General features: G+C 45.2%; 1 protein-coding gene across 1 annotated transcript in view; it reads right to left on the reverse strand.

The window, feature by feature from the left end:
• Positions 1 to 22,193, reverse strand: part of SPATA17 (spermatogenesis associated 17) — a 224,542-nt gene that overhangs the window by 199,836 nt on the left and 2,513 nt on the right. The window contains exons 2-3 of the mRNA XM_040351438.1: positions 17,466 to 17,555; positions 12,036 to 12,117 (exon numbers count right to left, since the gene is read on the reverse strand). Of these exons, the coding sequence (XP_040207372.1) occupies positions 12,036 to 12,117; positions 17,466 to 17,555 (172 nt within the window). The remainder of the gene's footprint in view (positions 1 to 12,035; positions 12,118 to 17,465; positions 17,556 to 22,193) is intronic.

Genomic DNA, 22,193 nt, shown 5'->3' on the forward strand with positions numbered 1-22,193 from the left:
ATTTAAAGGCAAGGTAGTCTGGTCCAGGATAGAGTGGAATAAATTTTTACCAGTCTACCGATTATAATGTGATTAATGTTGTATTGCTTCCCTGCGGCAAGTGTTGAGTATTCATCTATTCAGAGATGTCCCCTTCTAGAAATCTTTAAAATCAGACTAGAGACTTATCTGTTTACACACACACATTTGATTAATGCCCAGCCACTTCCGTGACATTCCAGACTGGACGTTTCACTCTATAGTGCGCTCCGCGCTACATTTTAATAGCATGTTTCTGGTTTGGCTTCCATTGACTTTATTTTAAAAAAATTTGTGGAAGTCTGAATGCTACCCTCAATTTTCAAAAAAAAAAAACATGTAGATATAAACTTGGATATGGTCAGCCGAATGCCAACAAATATGTCTATACAGTGGAACCTCGGTTTACGAGTAACGTGGTTAACAAGCATTTTGAAAGACGAGCAACTTTTTTTTTTAAATTCTGACTCGGTTTGCGAGTGGTAGGTAAAAAATGTAGCGCTAGTGATAATAAAGAACTCAAAATGAACTGAGTAACTACAACAAATTGAACAAAAGTCCATATAAGTGAATATAAAATAAATATGTTCATGTCCATCAATAATAAGTGACGATAGGTGCTACATGAATCATCATGGAACCAACATTCCTTCCCGCTCTAAGGAGTAGATGAAATGAATACTCTTACCGGATCCAGAGGATCTAACCATCAGATGCCCCTGTTGAAGTCCACTCGGACGAAACGCGTAGGGCTTGGTACACCTATTCCCCACATTTTGTGATCACTTTTATGTCATTTTTTTTGTTTGGTTTTATTACAATAAAACCCAGATTATTTTTGACCTGCACCATTTGGAGCACTGTTTCTTTTCCCTGCATGACCTGCTGGATAAAGTTTTTTTGGAGTTCCATCTTCGTTCCTTACTTTGTTGGTGTTGGTTCCTTGCACCTTCCAAACACCTGTCGGCATAGGCGTGCGTACAGGGTGTGCCAGGTGTGCCCAGGCACACCCTAATCACCCTGTGCAGCACAATTTCCCCACCACTGCCCTGGCTCCCCCCCCCCGCAGTGCTTCTGGCTTTCCTCCACTCCTCTCCTGCCGACTGTTGCTGTGGGGATGTTTTAGGATAAGTGGGGAAGTGGCCAGTAAATATGTAATTTACTGGCCCCTTTTCTTTCTGAGTGAACATTGCGTGTGATCAATAGTGTGTGTGTTTGAGCTTGGGGGTGTACACCCTAATGCAATGGGCTGTGCACACCTATGCCTGTCGGAAGTAATAGAGCTGTTACGTCTCTCCTGGTCTATTCCCGGCATTTGGATTACCATTCTTCCAGTGAAAGGTCACCAGCGAATGACTGTCGGGTTCCAGTGAGATCAAGAGTGTGGCCCTTCAGAATCGTCAGACCAGCCGAGTCGATCCGTGTTGGAGTTCCCATGCCCTTAAGATCTACTGTTGCTGGCAGTTAGATCCTCTGGATCCGGTAAGAGTATTCATTTCATCTACTCCTTAGAGCGGGAAGGAATGTTGGTTCCATGATGATTCATGCAGCACCTATCGTCACTAATTATTGATGGACACGAACATATTTATTTAATATTTATATTCACTTATATGGACTTTTGTTCAATTTGTTGTAGTTACTCAGTTCATTCTGAGTTCTTTATTATCACTAGCGCTACATTTTTTACCTACCACTTCATTCAATTTTGTCACATTGCTGTGTAGAAGCTCACATTGTTTGGATAAGCGCAGTATTTCCTCTTTTTTTTATTATTCGGTTTGCAAGTGTTGTCTCGCAAAACGAGCAGAATTCAAGCTAATGGGGTGTGCAATACCGTATTTGGCCTGAGGTGCGGGGGCGCCGGAGCCGAGCAGAGCCGATCGAAAATGCTCGAAAATACTCAGTTTTCCGAGCCTGAGGGTTTCTGAGGTCAGCCGAGCTGTCCTCTGGTCTTTGCGAGTGTTTCCGAGGCTCTCTGATGCCCCCCACCTCTGGCCACATGCAGTATTGCATGCCATTGAAGTCAATGCAGAAAAAAATATTTTCGTTTACATTGACTTCTATGGGGAAACTCGCTTTGATGTGTGAGTGCTTTGGATTACTAAAACAAAGTCTTTCTGAGGTTCGCCGAGGTCAGCCGAACTGTCCTCGAGCCTTTCCGGACGTTTCCAAGGCTCTCGGGTGCCCCCGCCTCTGGCTGCATGCGGTATTGCATGCCATTGGAAAGACTCAGTTCACAAGCCTTTCTGAGGTTTGCCTAGGTCAGCCGAACTGTCCTCATGCCTTTCCAAACAGCGGTGATCGGCGCTGTTTGGCTGCGGCACCCCCCACCTCAGGCCAAAAGCTGCACACCGCTTTGGCCTGAATCCTGCAAGACAACAGTTCTCGTATTGCTAAAACGCTCGTTAACCACGTTACTTGCAATCCGAGGTTCCACTGTATTACAATATGTGTGAACTAAAAATCCCTGTTTTAGACTGGGTTCACACTGGTACAACACTCCTACTTTTCTCCTGGAATGGATTATGCTCATAATCCAAGGTTCCACTGTATGTGTAAATGTTTGAAATGCGAGGCCTGCCTTTTAATGGTTCTTAAGCTTCATACACACAATCGGATTATCCAATGAGAATTGTGTGATGACAGGCTGTTGTCGGAAAATCCAACCGTTTGTATGCTCCATCGGACAATTGTTGGGATAGCATGTTTTAAAATTGTCTGTCAACAAATGTGTGTTGATGGATTATGCGATCGTGTGTACACAAGTCCATCGGACTGTAATGGCTCTGGTGAATGGGAGTGAAACACAACAGTGGTTATCAAAGATTTCAATGCACTTCTCTATGTGAGAATTCAGTATTGGTCCCCAGGCGTCACTCCACACAAACAGGAGTTTGGGGGTTCTCTACATCATCTCTCTCTCACATAAAGGAAGGCATTGAGCTACTAGGGGAGGACGTATTACAACATGCGACCAAACCGTAGCGTTAAAAGAATATGATGCACGTGAAGATTCCAATGCAGTTCTGTATGCATGTGATTATCAGTATCGGACCCCCAGGCATCACTCCAATCAGGGAACAGGAGTAAGGGGGTTCTCGACATCATATTACTTTAACGTAAAGAATGCATTAGGTCACTAAGGGAGTAGGCATGAAATACCTCAACCCTTAGCATAGAAAAGTTAGGGAAAACATGTTCAGTAACTTAGGGCATAGGCCCATAAACAAGTTATAACTTATGTCAAGCACGTAGTAAATAAGAATAGTGATAGCAACTAGTAATTGCATAAAAAAGGCATATATAGCTCAGCTTATTTGAGAGTTCCTTTAAGATCTTGCGCAGCAAACAGCCAAAGCACAACAGTCAGTCCCAAGTAAAAAGATGATAACAAATAAGCCAGCGTTAAGTATAGGACTTGTATAACAGCAATATGTGTAGCAGATCTTTCTATAGCACTACAAGTGTAACAATTGCTACTTATGCGTTTGCAGGGCTTGAGTGTAGTCCAGAGTATTGCAGCAGCAATAGCATTCTTCTATGGAGGGTCTGCTGGTGGGGGGTAGCTTGGGGTGTCTGCAGCAACTCAAGGAAGGTTCGCAGCGCAGCTCCAGCGTGGGATGGCCTCCAGTTTTGGGACGAATGCTAGTTGAAGTTTGAATAGCAGCCAAGCCGGCTATGGCCGACAATAATAGAACGGTGCGCTGTCTGCACACCGCTGTCTTTATAGGTGCCTAACAGGTGCCTTGAGAAACAGCACCGATCCGCAGCGCACTTCTGCATTCCAGGTTGGAACATACGTGGCGCCGGGCGATGACATCATCGCGCGGTCGCCGTATGCGTTCTAGCATGGAACTCAATACGGCACGACGGCGCCTGTTACACGAACAAAACTCCAAAATACAAACATGCATGCTCAAAAGCAATGCTCACCATAACATAAGCAGAAGTTGCCCAAAGGATGGCGCTAAAGAGCTGAAAAACCACGTAGTTTCGTGTTTGGTGGCCGACAATTCTTTTGCCGTTTGTATGTAATACAAGTTCCTGGCCAACTCCCTTCGGACAAAGGTCCTACTATTTGTCCGCAGAAAATCCGATCATGTGTACCAGGCTTAAGTTGTTAATCTGCTTTTTTTTCTTTCTATTTTGGTCCATTTATCTGAGGTTGAGATTACACTTACACAGTGTCCGCCATAATGTCGCAGTACCGAAAAAAAAAATTGCTGATCGCCGCCATTACTAGTAAAAAAAAAATATTAATAAAAATGCCATAAAACTACCCCCTATTTTGTAAACGCTATGGGCCAGATTCTCAAAACAGTTACGACGGTGTAACTCAGGAAACACCGTCGTATCTCTGTTTTTGGCCCCGGGTATCTATGCGAGTGATTCCTAGAATCATTTTCGCATAGATAAGGCCAAGATCCGACAGGTGTAAGTCACTTACACCGTGGGATCTTAGATGTAATGAGACGCCGGCCGCTAGGTGGTGTTTACGTTCAGTCCTCATTTGACTATGCAAATGAGCCTGATACGCCGATTTCCAAACGAATTTGCGTCGCGTAGTCGTCGCGTACGTCGTTTCCGTAAGCGCAAGGTTACCCCTGCTATATGAGGGGTAACCTCACGCCAGTCCGCCGTATGCCATGTTAAGTATGGCGTCGGGTCCGCGTCGGCTTTTTCCGTCGGTTACGTCGTTTTCCTAAGTCATTCACGAATACGACTTTACGTCAATGACGCTCACGTCGGCGTCATTGACGTTTTCCGTCGTGAGCTGGAGCATGCGCACTGGGCATGCGAACCGGCCGTGACAGCTTTTGGCTTCACGGCCTGGCACACACTGCGCATGCGCGAGTCGCTCTACGTGTTCCCAGTGGAAGGCAATCTTCTGGGACCTGTCACGTATCCCAGAAGATTGCCGAGAGGGAGGGGCCGCCTAGGAGGAGAGGAGGAGTCGCCTAGGTGACCCTTGGGAGGAAGGAGGAAGTGGGACAGGAAGTCCCACTCAAAAGTACCCACCTGCTCCCCCCCAAAAAAATTACATGCCAAATGTGCCATGTAAGGGGGCGAGGAGTACTTAAAGCGGAAGTTCCACTTTTGAGTGGAACTCCACTTTAAGGAAGCCTATCTTGTTTCTACCTAACAACTGTACTTCCTCCACCAACTAATCTCCATACTGTTATTACCCATTTGTCTCGCAAAGTTAAATTACTTTATACATTTTTATTTAAAGAAAAGAAAGAAAGAAGCCGAACGTCGGTGCGGCTCTATACGGCGCCTGCGCACCGACGTTCGGCTACTTTCGGAAACTCGTGACGCGCTGTATGCGACGGTTGGAAGCCTGTCAATCAAATAGGAACGCCCAGTCCCGCAGCCCATACCCGGAAGCCGCGGAGAACATCTATCTCTAAAACAGTAAGTACTGCATTGATTTAAAAAAAAAACACCCCGATTGTGCTTCCCACAATTAGCCTCAATCTAATGTTAAAAATTAGTTTTTTGGGTTAACAATTAAAAAAATTTAAATAGTTTAAACTGTTGGTGCTATATAAATCCTGAAAAATAATAATAATAAACATAAAGAAAGGCAAAAAAATACTGTACTTTTTTTTTCAAACAAATTTTTTAAGTTTTGTTTCTGAGGAATGTCACTAATGGCAAAGTTGATATTTCGATTATGGCCAAACGACTCCACTCATCCTTAGATGTTACATAAAGTATATAACAATGCTCTTTACCATAGCTGAGGGTAAAGCCTCATACACACGCACGGTTTTCTCGGCAAGAAAACTGCTGGCAGAGCTTTCTTGCCCAGTATACCGTGCGTGTGTACGAGGCTTTGAGGTTTCTCGTCAAGAAAACTGCCCAGAATCTCGACAAGAAAAATAGAGAACCTGCTCTCTATTTTCTCATCGTGAGATTCTCTGCAGTGTTTTCCTGCCAAGAAATCCAAACGTGTGTATACTCGCCTCTCCATGGTATCCCGCGCATGCTCGAAATGACTTTGACGCATGCGCGGTAGCTTCCAATGAATAGGTAAAGTGAAGCAAGATGACGGCGACGGCATCGAATGTGAGGATGACGTCACCGCGTTCATGCCATTCAAAAGAACGGTGCTTCTTTTGAATTGAGTGTGTGTACTCTCGGTCGGCAAGAGAATCTTGCCAAGAATCTCGTCAGGAAAAACAATTTTTTTTTCCCAACGAGATTCTGAGCCGTGTGCACAGGGCTTAAAGGGGTTGTAAAGGAAATAAAAAAAAAAAATAACAAACATGTTATACTTACCTCATGCAGTTCGTTTTGCACACAGTGGCCCCGATCCTGGTCTTCTGGAGTCCCTCGGCGGCTGTTGCGGCTCCTCCCCGCAACAACTACACACAGATATGCGAGCAAGCTCGCATGGTGTGTAGCTGTTGCGGGCGCGCTCCCATGATACAGTGGCGGACATAGCCGCCGCTGTATCACTCGGCCCCGCCCCCCGGCGCGACGCGTCATTGGATGTGATTGACATCAGCGCCAGCCAATGGCTGCGCATCTTTCAATACATCCACTGTAGCCAATCAACGGCCGGGCTTCGACTCAAGGAGGATGATGGGGGGCGAGTGCAGGACTTTCGATGGGTCAGGTAAGTAAAACAGGGGGGGGGGGGGGGGGCATCATCTAATGTTTTCTCACCTTAATGCATAGAACAGTGAAAAAAAATGTACCTTTACAACCCCTTTAAAAGTTGCAGCCGGTCCTGCTGTATAGTGATCAACACAACCAGTAGACTCATCAGTGATCAACTTGTCCACTTATACAGTAAAACCTTGGTTTGAGAGCGTTTTGCAAGACAGGCTATTTTTTTTAAATAAATGTTGACTTTATATACAAGTGATGTCTTGATATAAGAGTAGCGTCATGTCACAGCGGAGTATAAAAGAGAAGAGACGAGCCTCTAAGGCCCCATACTCACGACCAAACATGTCTGCTGAAACTGGTCCGCAGGCCAGTTTCAGCAGACATGTTTGGTCGTGTGTGGGCGCGAGCGGGCCGAATTCCAGCAAACATTTGCCCGCCGGGCCTTTTCCCAGCAGACAAATATTCCTGGACTTGTTTTAAAACAGTCCGCTGGAATTCTGCCCGCTCGGACATGTACGGTCGTCAGTACAGACCTACCGTACATGTCCAGGCGCCCGCCGTCCCTCGCATGCGTCGAATGACTTCGACGCATGCGTGGAAGCATTTTAAAGGCGGGCCGCCCACGTCGCTGCGTCATTGTCGCGGCGACACCGCGTCATCGACGCGGCGACACCGCGGACACGCCCCGCGTATTGTTTACGCGCGGACTTCTGTACGATGGTGTGTACAACCATCGTACAGAAGCCCTCTGGCAGACATGTATGGTGAAAACGGTCCGACGGACCGCTTTCACCATACATGTTTGGTCGTGAGTACCCGGCCTAAGGCCCCGTACACACGACCAAACATGTATGCTGAAACTGGTCCGCGGGCCAGTTTCAGCATACATGTTTGGTCGTGTGTAGGGGCGAGCGGGCCGAATTCCAGCAAACATTTGCCCGCCGGGCCTTTTCCCAGCGGACAAATATTCCTGGACGTGTTTTAAAACCGTCTGCTGGAATCCTGCCCGCTCGGACATGTACGGTCGTCAGTACAGACCTACCGTACATGTCCAGGCGCCCGCCGTCCCTCGCATGCGTCGAATGACTTCGACGCATGCGTGGAAGCCTTTAAATGGCAGGCCCGCCCACGTCTCCGCGTCATCGCTGCGTCATCGTCGCGGCGACGATGCGGACACGCCCCGCGTAATGTTTACGCGCGGACTTCTGTACGATGGTGTGTACAACCATCGTACAGAAGCCCTCTGGCAGACATGTACGGTGAAAACGGTCCGACGGACCGCTTTCACCGTACATGTTTGTTCGTGAGTACCCGGCCTAAGTGTAGCAATATGGTTACATTTAATGAAGGTACAACATTTAGCAACATATTGCTACACTTAGAGGAGCCTCTCTTCTCTTTTAGGCCTCGTACACACGATAGGTTAACCAGAGGACAGCGGTCTGATGGACCGTTTCCATCGGTCAAAACCGATCGTGTGTGGGCCCCATAGGTTATTTAACCATCGGTTAAAAAAAAGCCAACTTGCTTTAAATTTAACCGATGGATTCCTAACCGATAGGTCAAAACCGATCGTTAGTAGGCACGACCATCGGTTAAAAATCCACGCATGATCAGAATCAAGTTGACGCATGCTTGGAAGCATTGAACTTCATTTTTTTCAGCACGTCGTTGTGTTTTACGTCACCGAGTTCTGATACGATCGGTTAAATAACCGATGGTGTGAGGGCGCGACGGACCATCAGTCAGCTTCATCGGTTAACCGATGACAACGGTCCTTCAGACCGTCCTCATCGGATGGACTGATCGTGTATACGAGGCTTTATACTCTGTAGCTCCTGCTGGATTTTGCTTCTAATGCCCTTGTGGAGGCTTCCATTTGTGGATGAACATTTTATAATTACACAACTTGGTCACATTGCTATAATCTTTGTATATGGACTAAAAACTGAAGGACTTATGAATAAATGGTTGTGGAACGAATCATCTGAGTTTCCATTATTTATTATGGGGAAATTTGCTTTGATATACAAGTGCTTTGGATTACAAGCATGTTTCTGGAAAAAATTATGCTGGCAATCCAAGGTTTTACTGTAGTCACCTTTGCCGTCGAAGAAACTCCTATTCTGTTTTGCACCGTTTACAAGTGGCAGTGACAGGGTGGAAAACGTGGTGTTTATTTGCTGGTGGAAATTGTGCCATGGTGATATCTGAAACCAAAACATCAGCTAAGGTCACCTAGACAGGTGAGCAGAGAGTGAGCAACCAGAGGGGGTCCCAGGACAGACAAGATTAATGCCGTCTGCTATGACCTCGGACTAGAGGACAGCGTTCGGGGGTGCCACTTCCAGCCCGGTATTCCTAACTCGACAAAATCAAGGCCGATAGATCAGAGCGATGTTGACAAACCACAATTCCTGTGCACATATGGGCGCCGCTTATGATGAGCTTTTATTTTCTGCATCAGTGCTAGTTTTATTTCTCCATTTTGGATATGATCATTAGGGTGATTTATTAGCAAGTAATCACAGGCATTTTGTGCATATGCTTTACCTTGTTTGCTGGCAACCGATACCTCTCTGGCTATTAGCGGAGGAAAATGTTTAAAGTGACCTACAAATTTATCTCTACACTAGAAAGAGGCAAAGACTGAAACATGTTTTCAAAGCCCGTCTGGCAAATCCATTATGTCAGCAAGTTTAAACGACAATCTGTTTTTTTTTTCTTTTGTTTGGATACTTAGAGGGAGACAGCAAAGTGTTGGAACTCGCTGCACCCCATTAAAATGAACAGATCAATGTTAGAATTTGAAAGGTGGAAACTGATTGGCTGAATTTATTACTGTGCTTTGCACATCACACATCCGCTTGTAAAAGCGGAACTTCAGTCATTATTTCAACTTTCCATCTATTAAATCTTCTGCCCTTTTTGTTTGAACTTTGGATAGGAAAAAAATAATTCTGCCAGTAAATACCTTATACAGCCCACTTCATGTTTCTTAGCCTAGGATTATGACATCATGCACAGCTCTCTCTCTCACTCCAGTGAGAGTCTGCCAGGAAGGGAGGGGGGATGAGTCATAAGAGGGCCAGTGAGACCTGTAGAGCTGGAGGTCGGCCTCTGTGTGTCTGTGTAAATCCAGGAAGTGAACAGGCAGCAGCTTCAGCTGCCCACAGTTAAAATGGATGCAGCCAGACTCAGTGAAGGGAGATTTCTGCAGCATATTTGACAGAATCACAGTATACGGTATATAAAATATGCAAAGTGGTTGGAGGGAGGCTTCAGAATGGCAAAGATGTTTTTATTGCAAATTATGTGAGCAGACTGCAGTTTCTCTTTAAACTAGAACTATTGGCAAAACTTTTTTTTTCATTTTGGATAGTGTAAAAGAGGGTTATAACCCCTGTAAGTTTTCCTCTTTAACTGCTTGCCGACCAGCTGCGCAGTTTTACGGCGGCAGGTCGGCTCTGCTGGGCGAGATCACGTAGATCTACGTCATCTCTCCCACGCGTGCCCGCCGCTCGCTCCCGACTCCCGCGCGCGTGCCCGGCGGTCACAATCACCGCCGGGCACCCGCGATCGCTCGTTACAGAGCGAGGACCGGGAGCTGTGTGTGTAAACACACAGCTCCTGGTCCTCTCGGGGAGAGAAATGCTGATCTTCTGTTCATACAATGTATGAACAGACGATCAGTAATTTCCCCATGTCAGTCCCACCCCCCCTACAGTTAGAACACACCCAGGGAACATACTTAACCCCTTCCCCGCCCCCCTAGTGTTAACCCCTTCACTGCCAGTGGCATTTTGAATGAATGAATGAATGACTTGTATAGCGCTACACATGCGAACTGAATCGCCTCTGGGCGCTTTTTCCAGCCAGTGTCTGCTTGGCTGGTGCGGTCAATTAACCCCGTAGGATCTCGAAACGCTTGGGACACACGGATATACATATATATACTGGGCCAATTATTGGACAGGTTTCAATTTACCTACCAGCATGTCTTTGGAGTGTGGGAGGAAACCGGAGTACCCGGAGGAAACCCACGCAGGCACAGGGAGAACATGCAAACTCCAAGCAGATGGTGTCGTGGTTGGGATTCGAACCAGCGACCCTTTTGCTGCTAGGCGAAAGTGCTACTCACTGCACCACTGTGCTGCCCTTCATAGTAATCCAATGCATTTTTATAGCACTGATTGCTATAAAAATGCCAATGGTCACAAAAATGTGTCAAAAGTGTCCGAAGTGTCCGCCATAATGTCGCAGTACCGAAAAAAAAATCGGTGATCGCCGCCATTATTAGTAAAAAAAAAATATTAATAAAAATGCCATAAAAATACCCCCTATTTTGTAAACGCTATAACTTGTGCGCAAACCAATCAATAAACGCTTATTGCAATTTTTTTTTTAGAAAAATATGTAGAAGAATACGTATCGGCCTAAACTGAAGAAAAAAACGTTTTTTTATATATTTTTGGGGGATATTTATTATAGCAAAAAGTAAAAAATATTATTTTTTTTCAAAATTGTCGCTCTATTTTTGTTTATAGCACAAAAACTAAAAACCGAAGAGGTGATCAAATACCACCAAAAGAAAGCTCTATTTGTGGGGGAAAAGGACGCCAATTTTGTTTGGGAGCCACGTCGCATGACCGTGCAATTGTCAGTTAAAGCGACGCAGTGCCAAATCGCAAAAACTGCTCTGTACTCTTTGACCAGCAATATGGTCCGGGGGTTAAGTGGTTAAGGGCTCATGCACATGGGCACCTTTACTTTGTATAGGGAAAAAAAAACAGATGCATTGCGGCGCCCTGAAAACACAGGTCATGCAGGGGTTAATACAAGGCCCAACTATGAAAGTCCTTTCCCCCCAGCTGTCCCATCCATAGAAGCCATACTACAGCTTCTATGATTGAAACGTGATTTATGCATAGAGGGGGAGGACCTATCAATCATTGGCCCCTCCTTTATTCTTAGACCCTGTTTCATTCTTAGTGGGCGACAAGGGTGGGTATAGTTTGGCTCTCTTGATGAGAGTCTATGACAGCCCCTTAGTTGTGTTAACCAGTGGCGGCTGGTGCAGAGGAAAATTAAGTTAAATGCTTCCGAGCATGCGTCGACTTGGTTCTAAGCATGCATGTTTTTTTCTCCGTCGGAGTTCCCCACGTTCGGAGCCCACGAAATGTCCGATGGGGCCCCTACACGGTCTTTTTTCATCGGAAATTCTGATCGTGTGTACGAGGCATTTGGCTTTAAACCTTGTACAGGTCTGAAAAGTCCCCTACAATCAGCAATATATTTATATGACTATTGCTAATGCAAAAAAAAAAATAGCCAGTAAATTGCCTCCAAATGACCAACTGAATGTATTTCCAGAATCTCAAGTTCCCCATTACCTTCACTTTTTTTCTGAAATACTTTCTTGCCAGATAACCACGCCACCATTTCTGGATCACAGTTCCCATACGGTTCATGTACCTGGAATGAAGACAGTATATGATGAAATGCTTTATACATATATATGATATATGTATTGTACATAGTCCATTTTTCAAAACAGTTGAGTCCTAATTGGTAGATTGATACTTAAAGTACTCATATATACCCAGTGAAGTGACTGGCTTCCGGTGATACACATGATGAAACAAATCCTCCTACATAAGTTGTACCTGTTTATCTGCAGTTTCCTCTTCTCTACATTCATTCCAAGTCTAACATTTATAAAGCTTGTCTGAGATGTCAGAAAACAGGGGGCAAAAAGCTGACATTACACTCTGCAGAACTCAGTAAGGAGAGCTCTGAGAGCTGATTGGAGAGAAGGGACGCACCTCCCTTCACACAGCACACAGAAACAGAGCTAAGACTGTCAATCAGCTGGAGATCCCTCCCCTGTCACCTATTTTCTCTTGGTGTCAGGAAAACTTGTCAGAAATGATTCATACAAATAGCAGAGGAATAAGGCCGGAATCAGAAATTAAACTTAGTGCTCTGGATTGAGACAAGTACACACTATTGAGGGGTGTGCTTTGCTCATATTTCATGTCTGAGGTTTACAACTACTTAGAGCCCTTTCTCACTGGGGTGGGCGGGCATTGACGGTAAAGCGCTGCTAGTTTTAGCAGCGCTATTTGCTAGCGGACAAATAAAGGGTTAAATGCGCCCGTGTAGCGCCGCTGCCGAGGCGCTTTGCAGGCGTTTCAGCAGCGGTGCCCATTTATTTCAATGGGCAGGAGTGGTGGAGGAGCGTTGTACACACCGCTCCTTCACCGCACCAAAGATGCTGCTTGCAGGCCTGCGAGGGCAGCGCCCCAGTGTGAAAGCACTCAGGCTTTCACGCTGGGTCTGCAGGGGAGGTGCTTTTCAGGTGCTTTACAGTCGCTATTTTTAGCCCAAAAGCGCCTGAAAAACTCCCCAATGTGAAAAGGGGTCTTACATTTTTATGGCATTTTTTTTTTCTTTTTAAAAGAAAAATACTGGCCAATCACGTTAGCTTTCACTGTCAACCTTACAGTTGGAAACAACAGTTAGCCGAGTCAACCCCTTGCTCTTAGGACACTCAAACAATAGAGATCCCCCTACACTGGTTATCGATTCTTGACAGTCTTGCTTGGCCTCTCCGCTCCTCCCAAGACCTCCTGCTCTCTAGCCTCCTAGTCACTTTCTCCAATGCTCACCTCCAGGACTTCTCCAGAGCCTCTCCCATCATCTGGAGCTCTTTACCCCAATCTGTCCGGCTATCTAGCCTAGCTAGGCTATCTAGTGGTTAACCCCCTCACTCCCAGTCACATTTACACAGTAATTGGTTCATTTTTATAGCACTGATCGCTGTATAAATGTGAATGGTCCCAAAATAGCGTCAAAAGTGTATGATGTGTCCACCATAATGTCGCAGTCACGATAAAAAAATCGCCGATCGCCGCCATTTTTAGTAAAAGAAAAATTCAATAAAAATGCCATAAAATTATCCCCTATTTTGTAGACGTTATAATTTTTGCGCAAACCAATCAATAAGCGCTTATTGACATTTTTTTACCAAAAATATGTAGAAGAATACCTATCGGCCTAAACTGAGGAAAAAAAATGTTTTTTTTTATATATTTTTGGGGGATATTTATTATAGCAAAAAGTAAAAAATATTGTTTTTTATTTCAAAATTGTCACTCTATTTTTGTTTATAGCGCAAAAAATAAAAACTGCTGAGGTGATCAAATACCACCAAAAGAAAGCTCTATTTTTGGGGGAAAAAAGGTTGTCAATTTTGTTTGGGAGCCACGTCGCACGACCGCGCAATTGTCAGTTAAAGCGACGCAGTGCCGAATCGCAAAAAGTGCTCTGGTCTTTGGGCAGCCAAATGGTCCGGGGCTGAAGGGGTTTTAAGGTATTGCACCAAATTCATGAAGCATTTGTGACACTTGGTTTTGACAGCAGCTCCTACACCAAATTCAGGTACTCGTATTTATCGGTGTATAACACGCACCCTAACTTTAAGAGGGAAGTTTCAGGAAAAAAACTTTCCACAGCCCCCTGCGTATAACACACAGGCACAGTTTACCCTCTATTTTCAGGGTAAAAAAGTGAGTGTTATACGCCTATAAATACAGTAATTCTAAAATGTGCCACTTTTACATTGTGGCGCAATGAACGTGGAGCACAGAGTGAAAAACTGGCGCCGACAAATTTTTGCGAAAGTGTCTCATGGGCAATCTAAAAGTGGCACAGCGTGCGCCAAATCCAAATTCTAGACGGGTACATGAATTTGTGGCATTTTGCACCACTTTTAGAATGCATGGGAGACACTTTCACAGGCATTGTATCTGACATTTTATATTCAAACATAAAAGGAAATCATCACATCAACATATCTGTAAAATGCCTAGAAATCTCATATATAACAATATAGTAATAAAAAAGTTAGAATTCTGGGGGCTTCATCAGTTTGGCTTTATTTCTATCAGTTGTATCATTTTAGGATTTGTTTTATATGATTCCATCTTCATCCTATTATTGGCTTTAAAATGTTATTTTATTAGTATCACTATATAGATATTTTTTATTTATTTATAGACATTGGCCCAGATTCAAGAAGCACTTGCGCCCGCGCAACCATAGGTTGCGCGGCGCAAGTGCTTACTTGCTCCGGTGTAACGAGTGCTCCTGATTCAGGAACCTCGTTACACCGACTGCAGCCTAGGATCTGACAAACATAAGCCTCCTTATGCCTTCACATCCCAGGCTGCATTCTTGCGTTGGCCGCTAGGGGGCGCGGCCATTGTGATCGGCGTATAGTATGCAAATTGCATACTACCACCGATTTACAAAAGTTGCGCGGGCCCTGGGCACGCAAGGTACGGAGTTTCCGTACGGCAACTTTAGCGCAAGGTTGCTCCTGCTAATAGCAGGGGCAGCCAATGCTAAAGTATAGCTGCGCTTCCCGCTCATGAAATTTAAATTTCACGTCGTTTACGTAAGTGATTCGTGAATGGCGCTGGACGCCATTCACGTTCACTTAGAAGCAAATGACGTCCTTGCGACGTCATTTGCCGCAATGCACGTCGGGAAAGTTTCCCGACGGAGCATGCGCTGTTCGCTCGGCGCGGGAGCGCGCCTAATTTAAATGATTCCCGCCCCCGGCGGGATCATTTACATTAGGCGCCCTTACGCAGGGCTAATTAGCATAGCGCCCGCGCAATTTACGGAGCTACTGCTCCGTGAATCGCTGGGCAAATCGAAATATTTGCGTGGGCGCAGAGAAAAATCTTTGCTCTTTGCCCACGCAAATATTGCTCCAATCTACCTGAATCTGGGCCACTGTCTTAATTTTAGTATTATAACCTATTCATTATTATATTTTTATTGTTATATATGGATTATATAGATGATTCTCTATATGGTTGGATATTATATGTTAAATAAAACATGTTTTACTAATTTAGATGATACTGTTTGAATATATTATTCATCTACATATCAATCTACATATCAATATTCATGTGTATGACTTTATTAATGTTCACAGGTTATAGAGTAGCCATCTTAGATCCTTCCATTTTTAATATACTTTGTAATTTTTGTCATCTTGTTGAAGGGGGATTGGTGAGCTCCGGAGATGCATTGATTTTACCTTCTGACCTCCTGTTGTGAGAAATATTTATTTATATATTACCAGTATTTATATAGTGCCAATTTACATGGCACTTTTTATATATATAGTACATTCACATCAGTCCCTGCCCTCAATGAGCTTACAATCTAAGGTCCTAACTCACATTCATACATACACATACTAGGGCCAATTTAGCTAGGAGCCAATCAACCTTCCAGCAAGTCTTTGGAGTGTGGGAGGAAACTGGGGTACCCGGAGGAAACCCACGCAGACACAGGGAGAACATGCAAACTCCAGCCAGGTAGGGCTGTGGTTGGGATTTGAAATGACGACCGCAGTGATAAACATTTTCTGGACCTGATTCTTCAGCCTGCTCCAGGGACCCCAGTAACACCCCGAATTACAGGGAGATGCCTCAAAGAGTTAAACTGGAAACCAGATTTTATAAACATTTGGGTCTAGCGCCCTGCCAACACAATCTTTCAGTGCCAATCAAGCAGGGAACAAACAAAATGATCGCTGCCCACCAGGGCCAGAACAAGGGGTGGGCAGGAGGGAGAAGATGCCCTGGGCACTGTGGTATCATGCGAGGTGGAGGGGGCCCCACAAAAAGATTGGGGGGGGGGGTATTTGTGTTGGAAGGGGAATTTGTGGGGCAGCAGGGGGTAAGTATTTTTCTAGGGGAATTGGGGAGGGGGAGTGTGCTAAGAGTGGTGTGTTAGGGGGATTTATGTTGGAAGGGAAGAAGATTTGTGCTAGGAGGGAGGATGGGGGGGAATTTGTGCTGGGGGGATTTGGAGTGGGAGAGAGAAGATGTATACTCAGAGGGGACATTTTAGGGGTACAGGATTTGTGCTAGAAGGGGGGGAATTGGTGCATGAGAGGGCAAAGATTTGTGCTGGGTGGGGGGGATTTCAGCAGGGGGCAGATTTGTACTGAGAGGATTGGGAATTTATGCTTAGGGGGTAAGCATGCAGATTAGTGCTGAGATTTTGGGGGGGATTTTTTCTGATACATAATGCTCATACATCTTTGGGGGGGGGGGCAGTTTGGCATGTTCACCTTGGGCTCTAGATGACCTTGTCATAGCCCTGCTGCCCACCACTTCCAGAAGAAGACTTATGCCGCGTACACACCATCGAAGTATCCGATGGTCTAAGATCCGATGGATTTTTTCATCGGAATTCCATTCAAGCTGTCTTGCATACACACTGTCAGACTGAATTCCGATCGTTCAAAACGCGGTGACGTAAAACACTACGACGAGCCCAGAAAAATTAAGTTCAATGCTTCCGAGCATGCATCGACTTGATTCTGAGCATGCGTGGATTTTTCTACGACGGAATTCCACACAGACAATCAGATTTTTTTTTTTCATCTGAATTTAAAACATGTTCTATTTTTTTACTCCGATGGAGAAAAGTCCGATAGGGCCCACACACAATCGGAATTTCCGATGAAACAAGTCCATCGGAAAATCCGATCGTGTGTACGTGGCATTAGGCTTCTCATCTGCACTAGAAGTGATCAGTGTCCATGTCTACATAGACGCATGAGGAGGGCTCCCAGCATTTGTATGAATGGCATCTGGTATAATTAGCTTATAGGGGTCTAAAGGAACAGCTCCTTACTGGTATTACTGAGTAATTATTGCACAGTTTTTAAAGTAATAAAAACGTACACCAAAAAATTTCAAGCAAAAGCAAATAAAAAAGAGACTTACCTGAGATAGGCTCTCACCCTGCATCCTCTAAACCAGCTCTGGATCGCCACTGCTGCTTCGTACTCCGAGAGTCTCTTCTCTTCAGCGGCTCTGTAAAGGTAAAATTCAAATATTATCAGTTGTACTTTTTGCAGGGATTTTATGGTCTCTCTCTTTCTTTTTTTTAACACTATACTCCAGACACAAGACTGTCATTTTAATATATTCCTCAGTAGACAAAAAGGATAAAAATCTGCTTTATAAGCACCAAGGGCCAGATTCACGTAGAATCGCAGCGGCGTAACGTATCCTAGATACGTTACACCGCCGCAATTTTTCATTGCGCCTGATTCACCAAGCACTTGTGATAAAAACCTACGCCGGCGGCCTCCGGCGCAAGGCGGGCCAATTCAAATGGGCGTGTGCCATTTAAATTAGGCGCGCTCCCGCGCCGGACCTACCGCGCATGCTCCGTTTCCGAACTCCCGCCGTGCTTTGCGCGAAGTGACGTCATTTTTTTGAACGGCGACGCGCGTAGCGTAATTCCGTATTCCCGGACGGCTTACGCAAACAACGTTATTTTTAAAATTTCGACGCGGGAACGACGGCCATACTTTACACAGCAATACGATTGCTGTGTAAAGTTAAGGCACCAAAAAAAACAACTAACTTTGCGACGGGAAACAAGACTAGCGGCGACGTAGCGAACGCGAAAAACCCTCAGGGATCGCCGTAACTCCAAATTTGCATACCCGACGCTGGTTTACGACGCAAACTCCCCCCAGCGGCGGCCGCGGTACTGCATCCTAAGATCCGACAGTGTAAAACAATTACACCTGTCGGATCTTATGGCTATCTATGCGTAACTGATTCTATGAATCAGTCGCATAGATAGAAACAGAGATACAACGGCGTATCAGGAGAAACGCCGTCGTATCCCTTTTGTGAATCTGGCCCCAAGTGCCTTTACAAAACACAGTAGTTATATTTTAAAAGTAGCATCGTCGTGCTGTGCAGAGAGCTGAGCTGTGTTGGGGATCCTGCAGGCCCCACCCACTACAGGCTGTCTGCAGAAAACGAAGAAAGGGGGCGGAGACAAGACCAGTCTCCCTGCACAAGGAGAGTGAGAGGCAATGACTGGTCTTAATGTAGGAAGCTCTTGCACAGAGGCTTGAATGCTGCACAGAATTGCAAAAAAAAAAAAAAACACACGCAATTAAAGTAAGAATACACATGCCTTGTGTATGTAGACATTGCGGTTGATTTACTAAAAGAGTGCTTGGCAGCGTTAAGAATATGGTGTAAGATTGTTTGTACGTCTTGGTGGGAATGTCCAAAACATGCAAGAGAAAAAATAAGGGGTCCTCCTAAAATGTTTTTTTAAATATATAAAGTAAATCTTCTTAGCTAGACCCTGATACTGCGCCATAGGATAAAACACATAGGGTGGAGCTATCGATGTCATACACTGTCAGCAGCTCATTGGCAGCATTCACTGTAAGGGTCCGTTCACATGGGCACCTACTCTTCTGATCATCAGGGGATCTGTGCACTGATTACCTGCTGATCGGAGCAGAACAGGCAGATGACAGGTCCGTGTCCTCTCAATTTCTGCAGAGCGGGCATGGACAGACCCCGCTCTGCTCTATAGGAGGCTGTGGGTAAACCACCTCTTCTTTCCATTCACGCCTGGATGCCTCCAAACCGGTCCAACCCAAATGGGTCCTGGAGGTAGGCAGATGTAAACAGACACAAATCCGTTTGCACCCATCGGTCTATCGGAATGCATGGACCTTCCGATCAGGTCTGCCTGAAAAACTGACAGGTGGACCTGATCTGATCACCAGTGTGAAAGGGGCCTACAAGTAGAGCAGGTTTGAAGTCAGGAAGCTGGTCTCCCTGCAGCAGCTCACTTCACACAGGCAGGTGTGCAGCCTGGAACCTTGGGCCAGATTCACGAATAATTGCGACCATGTAACGTAACCCGTTTACGTTACACAGGCGCAAGTTTTCAGTGTAAGTGCCTGATCCTCAAAGCACTTACCTGGAAACTTGCGACGGTGTAACGTAAAGTCGTCCGGCGCAAGCCCGCCCAATTCAAATGGGGCGCGCACCATTTAAATTAGGCGCGCTCCCGCGCCGGACGTTCTGCGCATGCTCCGTTCGCAATTTTCTCGACGTGCTTTGCGCGAACTTACGGCGGCCCGACGTGTTTGTGAATCGCGACGTGCGTAACGTACTTACTCCGGGAAAAAAAAAATTCAAAAGCGACGCGGGAAAGACGGCCATACTTTAGCATGGTGGAGTAATTTTACACCATGTTAATAGCACACCTAACTTTGCGACGGGAAAAAAAGACTTGCGCCGAAGTAACGACGGGAAAAACCTTTGTGGATCGCCGTAAATCCTCATTTGCATACCCGGCCGCTGGAATACGACGCGAACTCCCCCCAGCGGCGGCCGAAGTATTGCATCCTAAGATCCGACGGTGTAAGACAATTACACCTGTCGGATCTTAGGGCTATTGATGCGGAACTGATTCTATGAATCAGTCGCATAGATAGGACAAGAGATACGACGGCGTATCAGGAGATAAGCCGTTGTATCTGTTCTGTGAATCTGGCCCCTTATGCCTGGGCTCATCACCTTCTTTCCAGAGGTCCTCTTCTGCTTCTCTCCTCAGCCCGCAGCCTCTGTATCCTCAAAGCATGTCTCTCTTTCCCCTTGACGGGCTCTCAGTTTATTTCCTTTTCTTATTGCTCTGCCCCCTCTCTCTAGGCACCCCAGGAAATATACTTCCCTCCTTTACTCTATCCAAAAAAAAAGTATAACTAAAGGCAAAACTTTTTTTTTTGTTTTGTTTAGGAATGCATTGCTGTCTGTGCCCCCATTGGGAAGATTCACCCTCTCTATTTGTCCTGTTTACCATAATCATTAAAAGTGAAAGTTAAAGAAACCCCATATTTTAGGTTGTCCTCAGAAAAGTAATAGAAGGGAAATCTTTCAATGAGGACACTAGTTCTGGTGACCTGGGGGGTCCCCAAGACATTCCCTTAATTTGCAGAAATTTACTCTTACTTCCTGTTTGACAATGGGACAGGAAGTGAAGGGAAATCTCTGCAATAGGACACAGATGGCAAAATAAGTCTGGCAGTGGTTATTACCAGTGGTGGCCACCTAATCTCCATGCCCCCAACCCCTAATCTCCAGGGGCGCCGGACACATAGATTTCAATGTTTATTTTCTTATTTGCTTCACTGCCCGTTTCCTACTGCGCATGCGCGAGCAGCGCGGCGCTTTGTGAATGGGCCGGCTGTTTTCTGGGACACACACAGTTCCCAGAATGCAGCGCGCCCCATTCACAAGAAGACACCCAGTGTAGGAGGAGGAAGAGAATCCGCCGCGGAGGATGAAGAGGCAGATTCGGCACTTCCGCATAGCAACAGCTATTTAGGGTAAGTAAAAAAAATCAAAAAAAATCCATTTTTTTTTTTTTTTTTCTTGTGGAAATTTTTTTTCAGGTGGAACCTCCACTTTAAGGGGGGAAATCCTTCCGGTCCTTAAAGTGGTTATAAACCCTTTACAACCACTTTAACATACAGGCTTACCTGTAGGTGCAAGAAATATCTCCCAAACCTAAAAAGAGATATTTGCGCTACTAGCGACATCATGCTGTTAGTGGCGGCTCCCGCGCGCATGAGCGGGAGTGACGTCATTGCTGCTCCGTCGCTGTCACTCCCGGTATCATGGCGGCGTTGGAGGAGGCGAACGAGGGCCGCTGCGGGGGCTTCTATCTAAGGTAAGTAGTTCATAATGAGCTAGTATGCTATGCATACTAGCACATTATGCCTTTGTCTTGCAGGTTGTCGTTTTTTTTTTTCTGACAAGAGGGTTTACTTCCTCTTTAAGTGGTTAAGGCTTACCTGTAGGTACAGTAAATATCTCCTAAACGTGCACCGCTTAGGAGATATTTACTTCAGTACTGCTGGTGATGTCGCAGGCGCATGCGCACTGCGCTCTCAATGGACGGTGTGTGATACATAGAAAGCCGTACCGCGGCTGGGACTCCTGCATGCATGCGTGAGTCGTGGGAGTGTCATCATCGTGGATTGGCTAGGCAAAAAGCCGCAGCCTGCGAACCCGGAAGGAAGACCGCGGTGAAGATGGAAGTGATGTCAGTGGTGACAGAGTGCCGCTGGAGGGAATCAGGTAAGTCTTTCATAACGTGCTAGTATGTGATGCATACTAGCACATTTTGTGTAAAAAAAAAAAAAAAAATGTGTGTCACCGGTGCAAATAAAAACCTTTATTCCTCTAATTAGTTATTATGGGTGTACACCACCAGTGCTAGGGGGTGTTCAAATAGTGAAAAAAAGGCAAGGGGGGGGGGGGGAATGGTAACTGTGCCAACCCTACAATATATTATTAGTGTAGTGCTACTGTGCAAATAATAATATTTATAGTGAACCAAACTTTAAAGCAAACAACAGACTCCCTATGCACAATAACACGTACCCTAGGGAGTAGCTCACCTAAAATAAATGCAGTAAAAATGTAATATTAAATAAGGTATATATATATATATATATATATATATATATATATATATATATATATGCGAAAAGAAAAAGATCATATAAAAATCATTAGGATGTGCTTTATAACAAAGTCCCATAACATAAATACTAACACGTGTAAATCATTAGGATGTGCTAATAACAAAGTCCCATTGAATCTCTTCAAAGGTAT

The sequence above is a fragment of the Rana temporaria genome, chromosome 4 (assembly GCF_905171775.1).
Source record: "Rana temporaria chromosome 4, aRanTem1.1, whole genome shotgun sequence".
Taxonomy (NCBI): domain Eukaryota; kingdom Metazoa; phylum Chordata; class Amphibia; order Anura; family Ranidae; genus Rana; species Rana temporaria.